This window comes from Pongo abelii, chromosome 1 (assembly GCF_028885655.2).
Source record: "Pongo abelii isolate AG06213 chromosome 1, NHGRI_mPonAbe1-v2.0_pri, whole genome shotgun sequence".
NCBI classification, from domain to species: Eukaryota; Metazoa; Chordata; class Mammalia; order Primates; family Hominidae; genus Pongo; species Pongo abelii.
In genome coordinates this window covers 124,124,812-124,148,931 of record NC_071985.2, presented here as the reverse complement: position 1 = coordinate 124,148,931, position 24,120 = coordinate 124,124,812, and the positions used below count along the sequence as shown (strand labels likewise).

Below are 24,120 nucleotides of genomic sequence, written 5' to 3'. Positions count from 1 at the left end.
CTACGGGTCATGAAAAATATGTACAATAGGTTCCAATGTATTTCGTCCGTATACTTAAATGAGGGGAACAGGACTCTGGGATAGACCACCTACAACAATGTAAATAACATTTGAACTTTGCAGATTCCTTGGACATGGTAAGACTTAGTCTGTGTCAGTTAGGATTTAGTTCAGCTGCATATAACAAAATCCAAAATAAGCATTTTAAGATTGAAGAAGTTTGGACTGGGTGTGGTGGCTTGGCCAGGCATGGTGGCTGACGCCTGTAATCCCAGCACTTTGAGAGGCCAAGGTGGGCGGGTCACTTGAGCCTAGGGGTTTGAGATGAACTGGCCAACATAGTGAAACCCTGTCTCTACAAAAAACACAAAAATTAGCCAGGCATGGTGGCACACACCTGTAGTCCCAGCTACTCAGAAGGCTAAGACAGGAAAATTGCTTGAACCTGAGAGGTAGAGTTTGCAGTGAGCTGAGATCACACCACTTAACTCAGCCTGCGTGACAGAGTGAGACTCTGTCTCCAGAAAAATAGAAAATAAATTTTTAAAAAAAGGAATTTGGTGGGAGACAGTCCAGGGCTACATGTTTCTTAGAGACCCACCTTCCTTCTGGCTCTGCACCATCATCACATGGCTTTTTCTTAGGGTAACCTCATGGTCCAAAATGACTGTTGAGAATCTGATCATCATCATGACAGTTTTCCAGGCAGAGGAAAGAATAAAAGGTAAAAGGGTACATTTCAACTATCGCTCTCTTACTCTGCCTTTCCAGAAGTTATACCCAATAACCTCCATTTATATCTCATTAGCTTGTACTTCATCCCATGCCTACCCTGTAGCTGCAAGGGAGGTCAGGAAAATGCAGTCTTTTAACTGGACATATTGCCAGTTTGAGTAAAATCAGTGTTCTCCTTTTAAGGTAGAAGAGAGACTGCATATTGGATAAGTAACTGAGTCTTTGCCACATACGTTCCTGGGCAAACCATTTGACTAGTCAAGCTGGTAGGTTACTTACTAGCCTGCTGGGAAGTACCATGATAAACAGATGTCAGAGACCTAAAGCCTTACCTAGAGGCTAGGACTACTAGGTGGGTTCACCAGTTAACATGTGTTGATATATGAATCTGAGGACTAAAGAAGAAGACTTAGTTTTGTTTGTTTGTTTTGTTTTGTTTATTTTTTTGTTTTTCAAGATAAAGCCTCGCTCTGTTGCCCAGGCTAGAGTGCAGTGGCGCAATTTCGGCTCACTACAGCCTCAACCTCCTGGGCTCAAGCAATCCTCCCACCTCAGCTGCCCAAGAAGTTGGGACTACAGGCGCACGCCACCACGCTCGACTAATTTTTATATTTTTTTGTAGAGATGAGGTTTCGCCATGTTGCCCAGGCTGGTCTCGAACTCCTGAGCTCAAGCAATATGCCTGACTTGGTCTCCCAAAGTGCTGGGATTACAGGCATGAGCCACCACGCCCAGCCTGAAGACTTAGATTTTTAAGTTCTCAGTACATGCATAATAGTTAAGTCCATCAGAGTAAAAAAATGAGAAAGCCAAGGATAGAAGCTTGGTGGACATCAACATTTTAAGGAGACAGAGGAACAAGAAACTGCAAAGAAATAGTCACATAAATAGCAAGGACAAGAATATTGTAAGAATGTATAAGAAAGGTCAAGTATGATACTAAAAAAATCACCAACTGGTGAGCAGTTTCAATGGAATCGTGGGGGGTAGAAGCCTGATTAAGAGGGACTGAAAAGTAACTGGAAGGTGAGGAGATGGAAAATGTCTATACTGTAGAGACAGTTCTTCAAATTTCAGTTCCAACCGTTCCTGCTGAGTGACCTTTGACAAGTCACATAATTTCTGTGTATCTTAGTTCCTTTATCTATAAAATGGAGTTAGTAGTACCCTCCGCATATAATTGCTTTGAGGATTTAGTAGTTAATATGTGTAATTTTTAATATGTATATTTACAACAATGCCTGTAATAATAAACACTCAGTAAGTGCTGTCATCGTTATCCTTAGTATCATCATCTTCAGGGAGCTTGGACCTGAAAGCAGAGTGATAGTAAGTAGATGAGGACATGGAATTGCAGGAAGTGTATTTTTTCCCTTAAGATTAAAAGACATGTCCTGTATGAAAACCAGTTCTCTATCTCTGTTTTACACTGTAATTCCAATTACCTGCCCGTATTTATAATGCTGTGCTGAAGTTTCTTAATCTCTTGTTTTTCCCCCAAGCCCATCAAACTTAATGTTGGCTTCCTCCACTCTCTAGCTAAACTAGATTAATATTTCTGCAAATACTTCTTTCCTGCTTGTCTGGTTTGTTTCTTAAAAAAAAATTCACATATAGAGTTTACTTGATTTCTTTGGTTTTTATTACTCAGGCCAAAGCTGCCCTCCATTTGTGCAAATAATAACATATATGATTAGGCATGTAAAAGCTACTACATTATAAGGGCATTTAAAGTATTTATATAATTAGTACTGCCAAGGAATTCCACTTATTTCACAAACAAATGAAAAGTGACAGTCATGCCACTGTACTTCAGCCTGGGCAACAGAGCAAGACCCCATCTCAAAAGAAAGGAAGGAAGGGAGGGAGGGATGGAGAGAGGGAGGGAAGGAATAAAGAGAAGGAAGGAGGAAGGGAGGGAGGGAGGGAAGGAAGGAAGGAAAATGTAGTAGCTTTTACAGAGGGAGAGGGAGGGAGGGAGGAAAGGAAGGAAGGAAGGAAGTTTCTTAAGAAACTTCAGCACAGCATTATAAATACGAGCAGGTAATTGGAATTACAGTGTAAAATAGAGATAGAGAACAGGAAGTAAGGGAGGGAGGGAGGGATTAGGACTTTGCTTTTTAAGATACCATCCAATTTTCATATATTAGACACTAAAGAAAATTCTTAGTGAGTTTTTTTTTTAGCAGTTAGGAAAAAAAGGCTTATACAGTTATATACTTCTGTTCCCATTTTTAGATTATTCAGTACTTGACCGTGTTTTTGAATTTGTTTTTATTTTAACAAAGTCATAAATACAAATAATTTAGAGTCTAAGTGCTACAAGGCATATTATGGAAAAGCACAGTCCCCAACAACCGACCTGTTTCTCACATGGCCCAACAGGGAAGGAGCCAGGAGAATAAATGCATCAGCTTCCCTCTCCTCCTGCCCTCTATCCTTGCAGTGTTTGTCACTTTAGCACAATCGGAGGTAGAGGGCAAGGGAGCTTGGTTGATGTAGTTCATAAGACTGGCCTCCTGGACCACAGAGAAGGGTAGAGTGAATCTGGAATGACAAAATGTGAAGCCCAGTAGTTTGGATTTCCATGAGCACTTTAATTCCCTGTATGCTTTTTTTTAAATATAGCATCCTATTCCTGTATGGTAGATGCAGTTTCTTTTTTATATCACTCAGAATTTTTTTCTTCTTCAAGCACAAGCTCTGTTTTGTTCAAGTTGCTATTTTTCTCTCTTTTTTTTTTTTTTTTTTTTTTTTTTTAAAGATTGTGTCTTGCTCTGTCACCCAGACTGGAGTGCAGTGGCACACTCATGGCTCACTATAGTGTTGAACTCTTGGGCTCAAGTGATCCTCCTGCCTCAACCTTTCAAGTAGCTGGGACTACAGGTGCACGCCACCATAAGTTTTAAATTTTTTGTTGAAACAGGGTCTCCTGTTGTTGCCCAGGCTGGTCTCAAACTCCTGGCTCAAGCAACCCTTCCACCTTAGCCTCCCCAAGTGCTGGGAATACTTGGCTGAGCCCCTGCAACCAGCCAAGTTAGTTTTTTTCTATTCATCTTGGTTTCTTTCATATTAAGAGACTTTCCTCACTTATCTGCACATATTTAACTGTGAAGCACTAAAAGTTAATTAGGAGCTTTGTGTATGTGGTGGGTGCTTGTCATCTCAGGTTTTTATTGTAGGCTGATTTGGCTAGCTGTGTCATTGGGAACCCTCAACATCCGTCTCATGAAATCTTTTCTTTGAGGCTGGTTGGATTCCCCAGAGAATAGTCTTCCCACATCTTGAAGAACAGGTGTCTGATTCTGGCATTGTGAGAAGCCAGGTTAGGGGAATAAAGTTGGAAGTCTCAGCATTAAGTCATCTTTCATTACCCCAGCCAGCATTCTTTTGTGCTGTTCGTGCTCTTTCTGATACCTGCCCTCACTTCAGGCTGTCCAGAGATCCTTCTGTTTCATCTTATCAGGAGACTACATCTCAGTCATCTGCAGGAGTCAGGGAAGGAGAGGTCTGCAGTCTGACTTATTTCTAAAACAGTTTTTGATCAATCCTCTGCTGTGTCCCTCCTTCATTCGACTTCAAAACCTGTTTAAGTTTCCTACTCTTGGCTTTTACTATTGCCAGCATGAGGTTCAAATTTCCTCAGTATGCTAAATTACTTACCACTTGTCTGTCTGTCCCTGGCCACTTATTTTTGTCTCTAGTTCTCTTTGTCCCTGTGAGATAATGCCTTTGCTTGTTTTTATTTAGTAGGTTTGAGGAGGGAGCAGAGGCTAATACATGCACTCAACCTGCCATGTTTAACTATAAATTTGTATATAATTTTGTAAGAAAAGTAAAAGAGTTTTATTGTAAATGTTATTTCTGGATCTCTGATCATGTATCAGTGGTCTCAGTGACAGCAACAACCAAGTGCCTTGATGCTCAGTGGACCCTGAAGGGTCCAGGACATCAGTGTTTCTATCTACATCTCCTTGTTGGGAGCTCCAGACACCACAGCTGATGCCTCCAGCAAGTCTTGAGGCCAAGAGATGTTGGGAGAGAAGCAAAAATAAAAAATTCTAGGCCGGACACAGTGGCTCACGTGTGTAATCCCAACAATTTGGGAGATCGAAGTGGCCAGATCGCTTGAGGCCAGGAGTTTGAGACCAGCCTGGCCAACATGGTGAAACCCCATCTCTACAAAAATACAAAAATTAGCCAGGCGTGCTGGTGCACACCTGTAATCCCAGCTACTATTCAGGAGGCTGAGGCATGGGAATTGCTTGAGCCCAGGAGGCGGAGGTTGCAGTGAGCCAAGATCACACCACTGCACTCCAGCCTGGGCGACAGAGCAAGACCCTGTATCCAAAAAAAAAAAATCTGGATTTTTTTTTTCTTGCTTATTTTTATTACTATTCACAGTTTTGTAAATGTATTTATTTTTTAGTGTACAGGTTAGCAACTGCCCTGCTTGCCAGGGGGTCCTCCAGCTGCCTGACAAGTACCTCCAGGTCCATCCTTTGTCAAATAACACTCATCTTGCCTGCATTGTGACCGTACCAATAAATTACACCCTGCCTGGATTTCAAGGGAGACTCCACTGTGAACCCACACATACATTCTTCATATCATGATTCATTAAATCTCTTAAGGGTTCCTAAGGAAAAAAAAATGGCCAAAGTTATCATAGTAGAACTGATGGTAAAATGCATGCCCTCCTCTCCCATTTGTGTGTCTGTTTAGAATATAAAAGTAAACACAAGTGCACATATGACACACAAATACATACTTGATTTTTAAATTGTGTTTGCTTTTTTTTGTAATTCCTGTTCTTGGATTCTGTGTATTGATGGAGAAATCAGAAAAACCAGGCCAGGTGGCTTACACCTGTAATCCTAGCACTCTGGGAGATTGAGACAAGAGTATTGTAATCCTGGCACTTTGGGAGACTGAGACAGGAGTATCACTTGAGCCCAGGAGTTTGAGACCAGCCTGGATAACAGAGAGAGACCCATCTTTACCAAAACTACAAAATTAGTCAAGTGTGGTAGTGTATGCCTATGGTCCCAGCTACTTGGGAGGCTGAGGTGGGAAGATCTCTTTGGCCTGAGAGGTCAAGGCTGCAGTGAGTTGTGACTGCACCACTGTACTCCAGCCTGGGTGACAGAATGAGACCCTGTCTCAAAAACAACAACAACAACAACAACAAATAACTGATAGATCATAATAAAAATCTATTTTATTCCCTGAGGCAGCTATAAGTTTGACTGCCTGTCACATTCACCACAGCGGTTTTCCTGTCTCTAAGCCTTTATCTAAATTTTCAACTCACCTACCAGTCCTATCACTCCATAGACATAACTTATTACTCCCCTAAGAAAATCAAAACTATTCAACCTGGGCTCTCTTGCCATTCTCTTTTGCTTTCTCTAGTTTTCTCTTTATTTCATCCATTATCTTTGTTTCCTTCCTATGTTAGAGGAATGGTTATCCTTTTCTAAGGCTGAGCACCCCCCTCCCCAATACCTACAAACGATAGCAGAGAGAACAGTATGTACAAAGTCCTGGGAGCTTGAAAGAGCAAAGTTGTGGAAAAATACAGATTCTCCTTTGTGGACAAGTGGGCTTTAGAGTTAAACAGGCCTAGTTTGAATGCTAGTTCTTCTCTATCACCTCCTACTTAAATGACCTTGAGTTCACTTCTCTCATCACGCTTCATTTTCCTTATCTTTAAAGTGACGAGGCTCACGCCTATAATCTCAGCACTTTGGGAGGCCGAGGCAGGTGGATTACTTGAGGTCAGGAGTTTGAGACCAGCCTAGACAACATAGCCAAACCCTGTCTCTTAAAAACACAAAAAAATTAGCCTGGCGTGGTGGCAGGCGCCTGTAATCCCAGCTACTCAGGAGGCTGAGTGAGGCAGGAAAATCGCTTGAATCCAGGAGGCGAAGGTTGCAGTGAGCGGAGATCATGCCACTGCACTCCAGCCTGGGTGACAGAGCAAGACTCCATCTCAAAATAAATAAATAAATAAAGTGAAGAAAATGCCAGCTACTTCACAAGGCTGTTGGGAGATTTCATAGCATATGGTAAGCTCTCAATAAATGGTAGCTGTTCTTGCTGTTATGGCTGGAGTAAAACTATGACAGTAGTTAATCTTAAAATAAGAATTTGCTTATTCCTAGAATAAGCATTTGTTCTTATTTATGCCTCTTGCATTAACTGTGAATATAATCCCTACAAGGTCAGGAACTCTGTCCTCGTCTTTATGTTTTAAACATGTATCACATGCACAACATATAAAGTAAATGTACATTATGTGTTGAATGAATGAATGGTGTAGCCTAATGTATATTTTGATTGAATTGATAAGTAAATTCAGTTTTTTTCCAGTTTCCTGTGGATAATTGAAACCTTCCAAAGATTTTCAGATCACATTTTTAGGAATTTGCTTCCTTCCTGTTACACTGTTTACAAATACTGGCTTTTAACACATTACTTCTGCATGTTAGACTTGAGTGAAAGTATGAATGTGCTTTTTAACATGTCATCAATAATAGTTAATTAATTGCTCTTTTTTCCTTTCCTTCAGGGAGGTGGTACAAGCAAACTGTGTTCACTGGAGAAAGAAGTTCTCATTTATGTGCAAAATGAGTGCAAGTGCTGCCACAGGCATCCTAGATCCTTGTATCTACAGAGTATCTGTGAGGAAGGTATAAAAATAGCCTATTACTTCTTCCCTTTCAGAAACCGTAATTAGTTCCATAGTCACTGGCTGGCTTTGTTTAACTCTGCTTTATCTGTTTCATTAGAACTGTATATGCATTTCACTTCACACTTGCTGCAGTAATTCAAATACCATGGCAAATATGATGAAGAATCCCAGGTTATACATTAAAATTATTATTAAAGAACCTTCATCTCACTGTCACTATACATATAAGTATTAATCTTATTTGTATTAGTTTGGGGACTATATATATCTATATCCACTATTTGTTAAATTCCTAGTTTTTATTAGGCATTGTTCTGGGAACTTTATGTGTAATATATCTAATAACCCTGAAATTAGGTGTTATTTTCTCCGTTATCAGGAAAACCAGGGCTCAGAGAAGTTACTTGCCCAAATTTACATAGTTTATAAATGGCAAAGTAGGGACTCAAACAGAGTTTTCCGATTCCAAGTCTGTTTTCTTTCCTGTATATTTTCTTTCCCAGTATTAGGTTGAAGCAAATTACCAATAATCTAAAAAAAAAAAATGGTAATTTCATATGGTTCAACTTTGTTTGTGTGTGTGTTGTGTGTGTGTGTGTGCATATGTTTTACTTACCAAAATAATACATATAATGGTCAAAAATTAAATAGAGAAGAAAGATTTAGAATGAAAGCAAGAGTCTCTGGCCTTGGTCTTTTCCACACCAGTTCTGCGTCCTTCTGTATCAGAATACCATTGCCATGGTATTTTAAGTATTATATAAAATATTTAATATAATATACTAAATAATATTTTAAGTATTATATAAAAGAAGCCATAAAAGAAAAATTAGTAAACTCAACTATATAAACATTTTATGCATTGCAAAATATAACATAAACAAAGTCTTAAATTAGGGGAAATAGTCACAAATTGTGACAAAGGACTACTTTCTTTAGTATAGAAAGAGCACCTTCAAATAAATTAATTTTAAAAATCAACAACCCTTTAGAAAAATAGGCAAAGGGCAAAATGAACACTTCACAAAAAAACTATAAATAGCTTTTAAACATAAAAATATGCTCAATCTGACACAAATTAAAACTACAAATAAGATACCATTTTTTACCTATAAAGTTGACAAAAATAAAAAAGTTTGATAGTGCGCTCTGTTGCCTAGGACACAGGGAAGCAATCAGTGACCAGCCAGCGGTACTATTCCAGGCACTGGGAGGACAGTGGTGAACTGGAATGAGTTCCTGCCCCCAAGGACTTTACTTTCTGGATGGAGTTGGGGGAAGTGTGATAGGAAAGACAGAGACCGTAAACTTGTAGCCAAATAAGATTATTTGAGGTCGTGATTAAGTTTTATGTGTAGGAAACAATTCAGTAATGGAGAATAGCTTAGGCAAAGGAGATTATTTTAGAGAACTGAGGCAGGAGTCAGTGAAGACTTCTCTGAAAGGTAACATTTGAAGAAGAGGCAACCATGTAAAGGTCTAGGGAAAGGCCATTTTAAAGGAGTAGGACCTGAAAGCAAAAAAGCCCCTGTATTAGTTTCCTAGGACTGCTATAACTAAATAGCACACTCTGGGTGGCTTTAAACAACAGAAACTTATTGTCTCAGTTATGGACGACAGAAATTCAAAGTCAAGGTGTCAGCAGGGCCATGCTCCCTCTGGAGGTGCTGTGGGAGAAACTCTAACACCTCTCGCCTAATGTCCAGCAGCCTCAGGCATTCTTTGACTTGTGGATACATTATTCCATTCACGTGATTGTTTTCTCCCTTTGTGTCTTCACATCATTTTCCCTCTGTGCATGTCTGTTTCTCTGTCAAAATTTCCTGTTTTTATAAGAATACCAGTCATATTGGATTAGGACCTCATTTTAACTTGAGTACCTATATGAAGACCCTATTTCTGGCCAGGCGTGGTGGCTCACGCCTGTAATCCTAGAAGTTTGGGAGGCTGAGGCAGGCAGATTTCTTGAGCCCAGGATTTTAAGACCAGCCTGGGTCACATGGAGAAACCCTATCTCCACAAAAAATACAAAAATTAGCCAGGTGTGGTGGCACGCACTTGTAGTCCCTGCTACTTGTGAGGCAGAGGTGGGAGGATCACCTGAGCCCAGAAGGCTGCAGTGAGCCACGATCATGCCACTGTACTCCAGCCTGGATGACAGAGCCATACCCTGTCTCAAAAAGAAAAAAAAAAAAAAGAAGAAGACCTTACTTCCAAATAAGGTAACATTCTGAGGTAAGGACTTCATGTCTTTTTTTGGTTGAGGGAGACAGGGGACATAATTCAACCTATAACAGGCCCTAAAGTATAATAAACATGGAGATTATTTTAATACTTCTGAAATTAATGGACTAGCTTGTTGCAGACCACTGCTCCCTCTGAGAACTATTAGAAAAGCTAGACATAATATCCAAAAGAGCTGCTTGAAGGCATCGGAAGCTACTGAGGTAGTAAGGACTTGAAAGGCTTAGGATCCATAGAGAAGGGAAGCATAGAGATAAGCCTGACATTTGGCATTGCTTTTACCCTCAAAGCATTTGCTGATTTGCAAGTAGTGGTGAAGAAACTGAGCACAAAAGAATGGCTGAGCAGCAAAGACACTGAGTTGAGATTGCAGCAGTCTTACGGGTCTAAAGGAACAAAAACTGGAATCTGGGGACCACCAAAGAGGAGGGGCCTTGATAAACACCTCAGGCTTTCGGTTGGGACTCACTCTCTGAGAGTTTCAACCTAGTAGGAAGAGTGTAATACATACAGATCAGCCTTACAAAGACTGAAACCCAGCCTCCAATCAGCTCAATCCCTTCTTGGATGAAGGTGATCTGCCTCTTCCTTACTACTTGCCAAAAGCAAATGTATGCCTTCTCCTATATCACATCACTCTGAACCTCAAATTATTTCTTCAAGTTTTCATACACAGTTATCAAGCATATGAAGAGACATGACTACATGACCAAAAATCAAAAGGAAAAGTATATGGTAAAAAGAGACCCATGGAAGATACAGATTTTGGAAAGATCAAAGACAAACTTTTACAATAACTATAATTAGTGAACAAGATGGAGAATTTCATCAGAGAACTAAAGTTGTTTTTAAAAAACAGCAAATTAAATTCTAAAACTGAAAAGTACATTAACTAAAATTTAAAGCTAAGTAAATGAATAAAACTTCAACAGATGGATTTAACAGCAGGTTTACCATAACTGAAGAGAGGATTGGTAAATTGGAAAATAAGACAGAAGAAAATATTCAGGCTAAATCACAGAGAGAACAAGGGTGGAATACACAAGACAGAAGGTAAGACATGTAGGAGACAGTAGAAAGGTCTAACTGTATAAGCCCTAGGAGGAGAGACAAGTGAGTGTGTCTGAGAATCTTCTAAAACCGATCAAAGATATCAAACCACAGATTCAGAAGTACTGTGAACCCTATGCAGTGTAAACAGCAAGTCTGGCATGTTTAAATGACAAGACCAGCCTGGCTGTGGCATGGGAAACAGAGAGGCAAAGTTCTTGGTAGTGGGATTGGATGCAGTAGATCAGGCCGGGCCTTATGAAGAGTTTAGATCTAATTATAATTGGAAGTATTGGAGGATTTTAATAAGGAGAGACATCACTTTCTGTAAGATCACTTTTGCTGCTGTGTTAGATGAATCACAGAGACCACTTAGGTGGTTTGTGATAGTTGAAGGGAGAAGTGCTTATGTTTTGAATAGAGTTACAACATATAAATGGTCATTATTGTGCAGCCAGATATCCAACTAAAAATAAAGGATTCTGTTACTGTGGAGGGGGGAAATGGATGATTGGGATATGACTAGCATTCTTTCTGCAGAGGTTGAATGAATAGGTCCAGCAAACGAGAGTGAGGAGTTACCAGTGAAGTAGGAATAAAACCAGGTAATTGTGGTACTGTGGAAGTTTAGCGAAGAAAATGATGCAACAAAGGAGGTGGAGTGGCCAAGCCTGTCACCTACTACTGAGATGTTGAATAAGATGAAGATCAGGAGCCTTTGGCTTTAACAAAATGAAGATCATTGGTAATCTGAAGAGCTATTATAAAGGGCCAAGTACAGTGGTTCACACCTAGAATCCCAGGAATTTGGGAGGCCGAGGAATGAGGACTGCTTAAGGATGGAAGTTTGAGACAAAACTAGGCAACATGGCAAGACCCCATCTCTCCAAAAAAAAAAAAGAAAAAAAAATTAGCTGGATGTGGTGGCATGCACCTGTAGTCTTAGCTACTCAGAAGGCTGAGGTGGGAGGATCTCCTGAGCCCAGGAGTTTGAGGTTTCGGTGAGCTATGGTCATCCCACTGCACTCCAGCCTGGTTGGTAGAGAGAGACCCTGTCTCTAAGAAATAAAATAAATAAAAAATGAAAAAGAACTATTGCAGAGGAAAAATAAGGATGAAACCCCAATTGGAGTGGGTTGAAGAGAGAGTAGGATATAGCAAATATAGATAAATCTTTTGATGAGTTTGGCTATAGAGGGGAGCAAAGAAAATAATTAGCTAGCAGAAACAAGGATCATCTGGAGAAAATTTTGTTTTCTTACGGAAGGGCACTATTAAGGAATATGACAGTGACCTAATGAAAATGTGATCATTCATAATGGGGTAGATGTGGTGGGATGGCCACACCTGAAATCACTGAAGCAGGGAAGGGGAGGAACAGCAGATATTCATGAATGATAATAGAGTTTATCATAGATTGTTCGTTAACATATTTGTATTCACTGCCTGAAAGATGGTCATAGATTGTTCCTTAACATATTTGTATTCACTGCTTGAAAGATGGAAATGATAGATAATGCATTATGTATCTGATTTAGCAAGAAAGATAGGAGACAACACCATCCAGCAGATGGCATTTTTAAAAGTAGGTAGGGAGTGGGGAGTTTTGGCCCTAATAATAATGACAAAGACATATATACAAACACATACCATGTGCTAGGTATTGTTCTGAGTGTTTTACACTTAATTCTCACAGCTGTATGAAAACAAATCTAAAGATTTGGCAAATTTATGTACAGTGACATATTTTAAGTTAAAAAAGACACCATCTATTATTTTTTATTATTTTCCACTTTGGCCAGCCTTTTCACGTTAGGTAAGAGGGTTTGTACTATACTAAATGTACACTTTTACATGCACAGAGTATCTCTTCAATGATTCATAAAAACTGGTTGTCCCTGGGGTGTGGTTTCAACTCCTGTTGAAATCTTTCTATATTATATTAGTATGCTTAACTGAGTAAATAATTTAACCTTTCTTTGGTGATTCAGGTTTTTGCAGTGAGTCCACACTTTTTGACCATTTCTTCTTCAGCAAATAGATAAAATATTAGCTTATATTCTCACCATTTGTCTCATTTAGATTAAAGTTAAATGCTAAATAAAAATTCTGGTCATTTGGGGGGCTTGTGGGAGTCTAAATAGTTGGATTTAAGATCGTCAGAATTTTACTGTCTGATATTTGCCAGCATATATATGTCTGCTTCAGAATTATTTGACATGCATTTAATTTTAAATCTTTCATTATATGATATCCTTATAGTATTTTCTGTCTTTGGCAGGAATTAAAAGGTGGAAAAGCTTATGCAAAGGTAAGCAGATGTTTTTTAACTGTTTTGGAACATGTAATGTTGCTTATTGCTACTTATAGGCTTAAAAATTAAATTGTTTACTCTTCTAATATCTGTTCAAGCTTGGCTCTTTTTGTATGCAACTTGGAGATTGAACAGTTGGATCCAACAGTAAATTATAGGCATATTCTTTCTAAATGCTGATTATGGGATATTATTCTTCAGATTCAGCCTCCCTGCTAGAGGATGATCTCTAGTTTGCATTAAGCCATAGCATGTGATAATTCAAAGGATCTCACCTGGGAAGTGTTGCCAGGCCCACCTCCCCCCACTGTAAGAGGACCTGTCCTTTATGCTGTCTTAGCACTCTGTGTATACATGATCAGTACTGCTCGTTTTTACTTTTACTAGCTATGTGGAATTACTAGTGAATGTGCTCACCTTTTTGCTGACTAGAAGGAATTAGTAACAACATTACCAGAAATTCACATAGTCCTTTTGTATTTCCAGTCTCTGTGAATAGTACCTCCATCAATCCAGTCACCTGAGCTGAGAGATTGTACACTAGTCTTTTTTTTTCCCGTAACTTTTTAAATTTTGTTTTTTATTTTTGTAGAGATGGGGTCTTGCTATGTTACCCAGGCTGGTCTCGAACTCCTGGCCTCAAGTGATCCTCCTGCTTTGGCCTCCCAAAGTGCTGAGATTACAGGCATTAACCACCATGCCTGGCCCCTGTACACTAGTTTTAACTTCCATATCTACCGAACACCCTAAATCTAGTTGGTTGCAATGCCAGGATGTTCTTTGTTAAAGTAATAGAAAACCTTCCTCAACTAGAGATTTTTCCAATGTTACAAAACAAGGAGATGTGAGATAGACTTGCTTAAAAACTGGTCAATCCACTGACTGAAGAACATCATCAAGAACTCATATTATTTTTCTCTTTCCATTCTGCCATTCTCTATGTGATGACTTTGTTCTTGGCCAGCTCCCCTCCTGGACACCAGGTGGCTGGCTGCTTAATTTTAAGTCAACACATTCACATATGACAAAAATCCAGCTGCTTCTCCCTGTATTACTTTGTTTTGAGTGAGGAAACATTTCTTAGATGGCCCTCAGAGGGTTTTCCCATACCTTTCATTGGCTGGAACTGGATTATATGCCCACCCTAAACTAGTTGTAGGCAATAAGAATGGATTGCCGTGGTTAGCTTAAACTAATCACAATCTAACAATGAGCTAGGGTTTGGGTTTCTTTCCTTGTACACATGGATGAACTGAGGCTGGACACCTGAATAAAACCAGGGTTTTGTGGCTGGGCGTGGTGGCTCATGCCTGTAATCCCAGCACTTTGGGAAGCTGTGGTGGGAGGATCACTTGAGCCCAGGCATTCGTGACCATCCTGGACAAGATGGTGAGACCCTGTCTCAGTAAATAAATAAATAAATAAAATAAATCAAGGCTTTGCTATCAAGGAATAGCAGGGCATTGATTCTGGGCTAGGCAAACAACAAGGTCTGCTGTAATTGACCAGTCCTCTTGATTTTTCACCTCTAAAAAGGTCTTGAAACCATACCTTCTCTCCATTCCCAGGGCCACTGCCTCAGGTTATGCCTTTGTTATTTTTTATTTACAGCCTGCACTGGCCTTCTAGAGTCTGTCTCTGTTATCTCCCTCCATCCTCCATATTATTGCCAAAGTAATCTTTCTAAAATTAAAACATGATCATATCATTCCCCCATTTTTAGTCCTTTAGCAGCTATTCATTGCTTATAAAGGAAAATGAAAATTTCTTAATTTACATGTGTCTGGCATGTAAGACACATCTTGTCATCTCTACTGTCATCTGCACATGAACACACACATAAACACTCATACACTCATCCTTATGCCTCACACATACCACCCTCACAAACCTCCTGGAGTATCCCATGCTATCTTAGCCTTTTGATTTGTAACTTGATGTTTTTTCCTGCCATGCTTATATTTCTCCCTCCTCTTGTCCTGTCAACTCATGTATCATTAAAGACTCAACTTAGGCATCCCTCCCCACTGAGAACTTTTCTTTTCCTCTCTTTCTTGTAACTGTGTCTTCCTCTATCACAGCACTTTCAAACGCATTAAAGATCTGTTCACTTTTCTGTCCTCCCCTATTAAAGAGTAGGAATGACTTCCATATTACCTGAAATGTGGATGCTGAAGATTATTTCATGAATGAATTAATATCTGGGACAAATACAGCTAGTGTTTATGTATATATGCCATTTCATGAGACAGTTACTCAGTGAAGCCAAAGAAAAAATCATAAGGAAACAGACTTTCTGGTTCTTCACTAGAATGGAAGCTCTTTCAAGGCAGAGTAGGTGTCCTGTTCATCACTGTTTCCCAGTGTCTACAACTGGGCCTGTCATATAAAAGATGCTTGATAATATTGACTTCACTCATTAGTAACTTTTAGCCTGAAATATCACATTGACATGCCCCACCTTTTAATATACTTTTTAATAGGGGCTGTCTTAGTTAGTTTGGGATGCTATAGCAGATTACCGTAGATTAGGTGATTTAAACAACATTTATTTCCCACAGTTCTGGAGGCTGGGAAGTCCAAGATCAAGGTGCTGGTGGATCCAGTCTGGTGAGGGCCTGCTTTCTGCTTTGCAGATGTCTGTCATCTCATGGTGTCCTCAAAAGAGCAGAGAAAAAGGAAGCAAGCTCTCTTGTGTCTTGTTAAAAGGGCATTAATCCATTCTTGAGGACTCCACTCTCATGACCTAATTACCTCTTATAGGCCCTGCCACCTAATACCACCCTTTTGGGGGTTAGGGTTTCAACATATGAATTTTGGGGGGACATAAACATGCAGGCATAAGAGGCGCTGATCAGATTCTCCCCTTTTTTAACTTATTGACATTGTAATATACCAACATTACAATAGTAGATGGTAAGCCAATGGGCTATTCTTTTATTCAACAAATGTGTATTAAGTGCCAGGCACTGTTCTTGGTACTATTCTAAGTACTGGAGATACAGCAGTGAACAAAACAGACAAATCCCCTGCATTTGTGGAGCTTACATGCTAATGGGAGCAGGGGTTGTTGGAGGGACAGACAATAAGCAAATATGAAATATGTGTGTACATGATGTGATGGTAACTACTAAGGAGAAAAATAGAGCAGGTAAGGGGTGGAAGGCGGTAACTACAGGGTAAGGGAGAGAAGAGGGATGTGATATAGGATGGTCAGGGAAGGCCCCTTTAGAGAGATGACTTTTAAACATTGACCTGAATGGAGTAAAAGAGAAAGCTATAAGAAAATCTGAGAGACAGCATTTCCCGCAAAAGAACAGTAAGTGCTAAAGGCCTTGAAGTGATCTTGGCATTTTCAAGAAAGAGGACATCGTGGCTGCCAGAGTAAATGAGGAGGAGGAGGAAATGAAGTTGGCCAGGTAGCCAGGCACAGAGGAATAGGAGACCGCAGAGAAAACTCTTTCAAGAGGAACGAGATCATGACCTTTTCAGGGACATGGATGGAGCTGGAATCCATTATCCTCAGCAAACTTATGCAGGAACAGAAAACCAAACGCTGCATGTTCTCACTTATAAGTGCAAGCTGAACAAATGTTGATCACATGGACACAGGGAGGGGATCAGCACACACTGGGGCCTGTCAGGAGGGGGCGGGGGGAGCAAGAGCATCAGGAAAAATAGCTATTGCATGCTGGGCTTAATACCTAGGCGATGGGTTGATAGGTGCAGTAAATCACCATAGCAAACTATGTGACAAACCTGCACGTCCTGCACATGCACCCCAGAACTTAAAATAAAATTTAAAAAAAAACTCTTACAAGAAATTTTGCTGTAAAGAGGGCCAGAAAAATGGTTCAATAGCCTGGAGAGAGACAAAGGGTGAGGTTTTGTTTTGTTTTCTTTTGTTCATTAAAGTAGGAGAAAATCCAGCATGTTTGTGTGGTTTTGGGAACGATCCAGCAGAGAAGGGAAATTTTAGAATGCACAAGAGCAGAAAGCATAACTGAAGTGATTAACTTGAGTGGGCGAGAGGAGAGTGGTTGGCCTCAGACAGTACTGTAAGTGGGAAAGCAAGCATGTGGGCACAGATGCAGGTAGGTGAGTGGATGTCACTGGCAGTAAAAGCTTATGGAAGTTAAGTGCTCTTTTGATTGCTTTAATTTTCCGATTGAAATAGGAAGTAAGGTCATCAGCAGAGAGTGAGGATGAGAAAGCGATGTTGGAGGGTCAACGAGAAGGATAATGTATGAATCATAATAGGGTGCACTGATAATGTGTGATCAGTCATGTAAGTATTCACATGCCCAGTTGGATATGGCTTTGTCCTGGACATATCCAAGCTTTTTCTGCTGATCTTTTGCCCCTCTAAGAGAGGCAATAAGACAGCTGGGTGCAGTGGCTCACACCTGTAATCCCAGCACTTTGGGAGACTAAGGCAGGCGGATCACGAGGTCAGGAGATCGAGACCATCCTGGCCAACACGGTGAAACCCCATCTCTACTAAAAATACAAAACAAAAATTAGCCGGGCGTGGTGGTGGGCACCTGTAGTCCCAGCTACTTGGGAGGCTGAGGCAGGAGAATGGCGTGAAGCCAGGAGGCAGAGCTTGCAGTGAGCCAGAGCTTGCAGTGAACCAAGATCGTGCCACTGCACTCCAGCCTGGGTGACAGAGCGAGACTCCATCTCAAAAAAAAAGAGAGGCAATAAGACAAGAGTAACCATGTGCAAATTAGGTGGATATTACTCCTGCCTGATGTGTGTCTGACTTATTGCATTTGGGGCTTGTGGCCCTTCAGCTGCTCTCTGGGTTCTTATTCTTCATTCTTTTTGTACCAATTAAAAGCTATTAAAATAATGCTCCAGCCTGCAATTAAAATATTCATCTTGAATGCCATTTATATGTGCCCACTGTGTGTTTTAAAACCCTAAGGGAAACAACTTAGAATCACAGCAGTTTTTGAAATGTATAATACTTTTTATTGTATATTTATGGAAATATGCTTAATAAGTTGCAACTCAATTCATTTTTTGTTAATAAAAAGACTGTATATAGACTTAGCTTGCTCAAAAAATGATATAATGATATAATGGGGTTGATTTGTTCTACCACATGGAAATGAGAGACAGGGTTGAGCAACAACAGAGGAAAGACTATAGGGCAACCTTTGGCAGCTGCAGAAAATGGGGACTGAACCTGGGCAGTAATAACAAGAAGGAACAGGTTTGAGCTGAACTTCTGACAGCAGCAGAGGGGATTGATGTGGGGCAGAGCTCTGAGAAAGGGAGGAATTAGGTTTCATAAAGAGAGATTCAGTTCAAGGATGATCAGCAAGGCAAACGTGGAAGGTAGTGAAAGAGAAGGCACTGGTACCAAAGAAAATAGGTGATTCACTGAAGTCACTCCAGTTCTTGCATGGGGAGTGAAAACTTAATAACCTGCAACTATCTGCCTTCACCAGTGGTTAACTTGGCATAGAACCGGACCCAGAATAGGGAGAGAAGAGTCTAATCATTCTTTTCTATGTGTATGCAAATTATCACTCTTGGTTTGCTAGTATTTCCCACAGGGTGATGTAAATACCACTACTTGCAATGATTTTAGCTGTTTGATGTACATTATTTTTACTTTAACAGTAATATATATTCTTTAATGTATATAGAAAAAATATATTTACCACATCAAATCTGATTTCAAAGATCCTGTTGCTGAACACAAGAGTAGAATAAATAAATTCATATAAAAGGTGAACCAATTTAAAAACACAAAGCAAATAATAGAACAGGTATTAAGATGTCAGAAATTGCAAATAAATGAAGTTGGAGAAAACCTGTCTAGGGTATGGGTTGAATATTTATTTTCAGGAGCATATGATAGAAGCCTACTAGATAGTCTATTAATATAATTCTCTTTCTTTTCATAGCTGGGCTTTGCAGATCTAAACCTGGCAGAGTTTGCTGGATCAGGAAATACCACTCGCCGCTGTTTACTGGAAGGCTATGATACCAAAAATACAAGACAGGATAATTCCATTCTTAAAGTAAGCACGTTTCAGGATTTACTTGTCAAGAATAAGATTATCTGCCTTTAAATAAGTAATAAAGACTTATTAAATAAGCCTTTAAATAATTAAAGGCTTATTATCTGCCTTTAAATAAGATTATCTGCCTTTAAATTTATATTTAAAATATAATAAAATTTATATTTAAAAAATATATAAATAAATTTTTTTATTTATATTTAAATAAAAAAAACTTTAAATAAGATTATCTGCCTTTAAATACTTGTCCACATATGCTTAGGACAAGATGTGAATCAATGCTGATATAGTAAACTGACCATACCACTGAAGTATTCGTCACTTAGGGAAAAACCCCATCTAAGTCACAAATGCAGTGAAAAGTAACAAATGTTCACCTTCATGGTCCTAAGGTGTTTTTCTTTGATGTTTTGAACATTCAGAGAATACATACACCACTGCAACATAAGAGCTCATTGGGAGGAAGGAGCATGATGAATTAAATGAATACCTTAAAATGTTTGTAGCTCCCATAAGGTGATGTACAGAGCAGCTGTGATAGGTACATAGAAGCCACTGGGTTCTCTTGTAAACTAGTGAAGTGACAGATGGAACCCACTTCTGGGCATCTGCCCGGCTTTTTCCAAGTACCGTCAGGAGCTATGTGCTCTAGTAATGAGTACAAATGTATACTTCATAGAGTTAATTGTAGTATTAAATGAGATTAATTGAGAAAATATTTGTAAAGTACTTTGCACCTGGGAAACCCCATTAGATAGACCTTTTGCAGTGTTTCAGTTAGGTTACCCCATGATGGTAAGTTATCTAATAAGAAAGGAAAATAATTCTGAGTAAAAACTGGTGTTCAAAAGTTAGTGAAGCAAAGAATTACCTTATACTCTACAGTTTTCAAACTTTTTTGCAACAAATCTTAAGCTCTGAACATACGAAAATGTGTAAAATGGTTATTATGGCCAGTCCAATGCATAAAGTGGTTTTTGTAACCCTCACACAAATTTAGCAGCTGGAAAGAAAGGTGGGACAGCGAGTTGATATGGGAAGGAAAATGTTCAGAAGACAAGGAAGAAATTAGAAAAGTATCACAATATAAACTTCTGTATACATCATTTGATTGCATAGTTTTGTGGTTTTATAATTCTAAAAAGTTTTCAAAGCACTTGCCCATATCTCCATGAGATGAACAGGATTAGACAGATGAGGATAGATTGTTATTCACATTTTATAGATGAAGAGCTGAAACTAAAGTATCTCACAAAAGTAGTCAGTGGCAGAGCTGGGACCACAGTGCATATCTTCTGCTGCCTGATCAGGGTTCTTATTTCCTCGTATTTCTTACATGAAAAGATGGATAATTCTTCTCAGAATGACAGTGTTATCATTGGAAGTTGAAATAACTTTTTAATTTCAGGCCCTCACTTTCGTAAGAGCCAACTCATGGAGTAGTTTCCTTCTGGCTTCCCATTCATCCTTCCACACTGTCTCTCCCACTTTGTCCTACAAAAAAAAAAAAAAAATGCTCTTTGAAGATCGTGCCATTCAGTCATAACACTCTCTCCTTTCCTAATCTGTGCCATCTCCTGACCCCTTAGGTACCTTCTCGCTCCTATCCATTGATGACTTAGCTCCTGGCTCACAGTTTTTCTCTATAGTTCTTCTCAGGTCATCATTTTTCCATAGCTTCACCATCTGTGCAGGCGAGCTAGCCCTGTGGACTATCTTATCTATATTTTCTCTCCTGATAGCTGATCTTCTATGAGTCTAAGGCTTCTCAGTTCCTTAAACTCCCTGTCTCCAGCAATATTTTCCTCCTCCTCATCTCAGTTCCTACTCCCATGGTCACACTCTAGAGTCTAGACCTTTTTACTCCTAGAAACTTCGCCCCCAAAAAAATTTCAATTTGAAGTTTTCTTCCTCCTACCACTATCCCTTATGTTTCCAGTCCTCTTAGTCTCCTACTCACTTAGCTATCTTTAACCTTACCACTTTCCCACTATCCATCAGCCCTGACTTGCTTCTGCTTCCCTGTCTATCCAGCTTAAATTTCATGGGTCCTTATATAAGGGCAGGAGTTCGAGACCAGTCTGGGCAACATAGTGAGAACCCCATCTCTAAAAAAAAAAAAAAAAAAATACTCCTGGCTCCTCTGTCCCTGTCTCCCTGCATTGTCTGAATAATCCCCAACTTTTGTTAACTCAGTTATTAAATATCTACCCTTGCATGCTGAGCATTGCTGAAGAGAATCATACAACCAGACTAGCTGCCGTTACTAAAGCCATGCTCACTGCCATCTGGCAGTCATACTCCACTTCCTTCATATGCTTCCTTTCTCAATTTTAGATATTCTGTCTCATACCTTTTTTCTCCTCGTATCCCAACACATTATTCTTGCTCTCAGATACTGACCTTGCCTTATCCTATTGAGAAAACAGAAGCCATTAAACTCAAATTCCTCATCTTCCCATCATAGACTTTACCTGCCTCTCCCGCCTTATCCTTTTTGTCTCCTGTTACAATGGATGGCATGTCCCCTCTCCTGTCAGAAGTCAGTCCTTCCTCTTGGCTTCTGGAATCCAAAGTTTGCCTAATCAAGAGCTTTACCCCTTAGATTATCCCCTCTTCTCATCATCTCTACCTCGAATGAACTATCCTCATCAACATATAAAGAAACAGCTCCACTGTCTCCCATATTTATAAAAAAAGACAAAAATTAACCTCTCATCTTCTCCAACTACTGTCCCACATCTCTGTTCTACTTAACTATTCAGTTCCTTAAAGCTGTATGTGCCGTCTCCATCTCCTTTTTGAGACATCCATGATATTCAAGAGTGCAGTTTTGATGGAGTTGGAAAGCAGACCTCAGGGTTCTATGAAAGAAGAGATGATGAGGAAATCAGTGCAGCAGGATAGATTTGGCATTTAAAGAGAAAAAATAGTCATGGAGGTGCTGGGATGAGGAGATAGGAATGAAATAAGGCTATATAAGATACATGTCATCCATTAGCTGCAGAACATACAACAATGTACATATTCTTGTATTCATTAAGACTATGAATTTTGCTATGTGCAGCCCTGGGATCACATCTCAGCTCTGCCCTTTACTAGTTATCTGGTTTTTAAAATATCACTTAATCTCCCTGAGGTTAAAATGAAAATAATTGCTCTCTCCTAGGAATACTGAAAATTAAAGGAAATAATGCATATTAAACACATAGCTTATGCCTGGCACATAATGAATTCTCAAATCATGATTGTTGTTAATGTTGTTGTTACTATTACCATTATCATTATTATTCCCATAAGAACATAAAGAGGTCCTATGACTGACTGTTAAAGGTAGTCAGCAACTAGAGAATAGCAGCATCTTAGAAAATATTTGAAAAGCTTTAAATCCTGGCTGGGCACAGTGACTCACACCTATAATCCTAGCACTTTGGGAGGCCAAGGCAGTAGGATCACTTGAGGCCAGGAGTTCAAGATCAGCTTGAACAACATAAGCAAGACCCCATCTCTGCAAAAAAAAAAAAAAAGAAAGAAAAAAAAAGAAAAAGCCAGGCATGGCGTCTTATAGTCCCAGCTACTCAGAAGGCTGAGACAGGAAGATCATGAACCCAGGAGTTTAAGACTGCAGTGATCTGTGATAGCACCACTGCACTTCAGCCTGGGTGACAAAGCAAGACCTTATCTCAAGAATTTAAAAAAAAAAAAAAAAAAAAAAAGCTTTAAATTCTGATCTAAAGCTGGAACAAAGGCCAGAAGCTTTTTACTCTTAGAAGCCACCAGCTGGCATCCCTTGAAACATCAACGTGGCAACTTGAAGGAAAACATTACCAGACACTTAGGTACCACAGGAATTTGGGAGTAAAGACAGATAGATTAGCACAGCCACACCCCCACAGGATTATTACTGGTGAACTATTATTGCTATTTGTTTCCATTATTTCCATTCTGATTTTTGCAGTTTTGAGGTTTTGAATGTTAAAAATGATTTTAATCTATATGGAGCAGTAATTGAATATTGAATAGAACCCACTTCTTTTTTTTTTTTTTAATAGATACAGGGTCTTGCTCTGTTGCCTAGCGGGAGTGCAGTGGCATGACCATAGCTCACTATAACCTCAAACTCCTTGGCTCAAACAGTCCTCCTGCCTCAGCCTCCCATGGATATAACCCAATTCAACAATCATTTTATTTAATGCTTTCCCAATAGAAAATATCGGACTAAGTGCTGTGAAGGAAGCATTTTATAATTTTTTATAATCGTGATATTTCTTTTTTTATGTTTAGGTTTTGATCAGTATGCAACTGATGTCTGGTGACCCATGTTTTAAAACGTAAGTTGATACCCAATAAATGGATTATGTATCTAAAAGTATAAGAAAGATTTATTTGTTTAAATTTTTACATTAATATTTTGTAGTGCTTATAGGAAAATACCAGTTAAGGGATAGTTTCTTCCCTGGGAGACTGACCTGACCCTCTTAGAAGTTATGTTTACCTATTACCAAATGAGTTCTCCATACTCTAAATTATTAATGCTATAGGTCTTTCATCATCTTCAGGTTTTGGGTAAAATTATATAAGCAAAAATTTTTAATATAGCTTCTGTGAACATATTCATTTCTTCAATAAACACCTATTAAGTGCCTTACCATGTGTTAGGCCATATTCTAGATACTAGAGAAACAGCTGTGAACAAAATAGATTAAGTCCCTGCCATCCTGGAGCTTATATTCAGGAAAATGGACAATAAGCTAACAAGTAAATATATAATATACAAACAGTCATAAGCACTTTGGAGAAAAAGGATGGGAGGGCCATCGTGAAGAGAAGTGTTGCTATTCTATATATAGTAGTCAGGGGAGGCCCCCCCCAGTAAAGATGATATTTGAGTAGAGACCTGAAGGAGGTGGGAAGCAAATCACACCGGCATTAGGGGAAAGAGTATTTGAGGTAGAGGAAACAAGGACAAAGACCTTGAGGGAGAAGTGTTCTTGGCACGTTCAAGTAGCTGCCTGGAGAGCAGCGGGTCTAAAGCAGAGTGA

General features: G+C 39.4%; 1 protein-coding gene across 2 annotated transcripts in view; it reads left to right on the top strand.

Moving 5' to 3' along the window:
- EEIG2 (EEIG family member 2) overlaps positions 1-24,120 on the top strand; it is an 81,709-nt gene that overhangs the window by 29,193 nt on the left and 28,396 nt on the right. For both annotated transcript variants that reach the window (XM_024230761.3, XM_024230753.3), the window contains exons 2-5: positions 7,310-7,430; positions 13,008-13,037; positions 18,962-19,078; positions 23,363-23,409. In XM_024230761.3, coding sequence (XP_024086529.1) covers positions 7,310-7,430; positions 13,008-13,037; positions 18,962-19,078; positions 23,363-23,409 — 315 coding nt within the window. The remainder of the gene's footprint in view (positions 1-7,309; positions 7,431-13,007; positions 13,038-18,961; positions 19,079-23,362; positions 23,410-24,120) is intronic.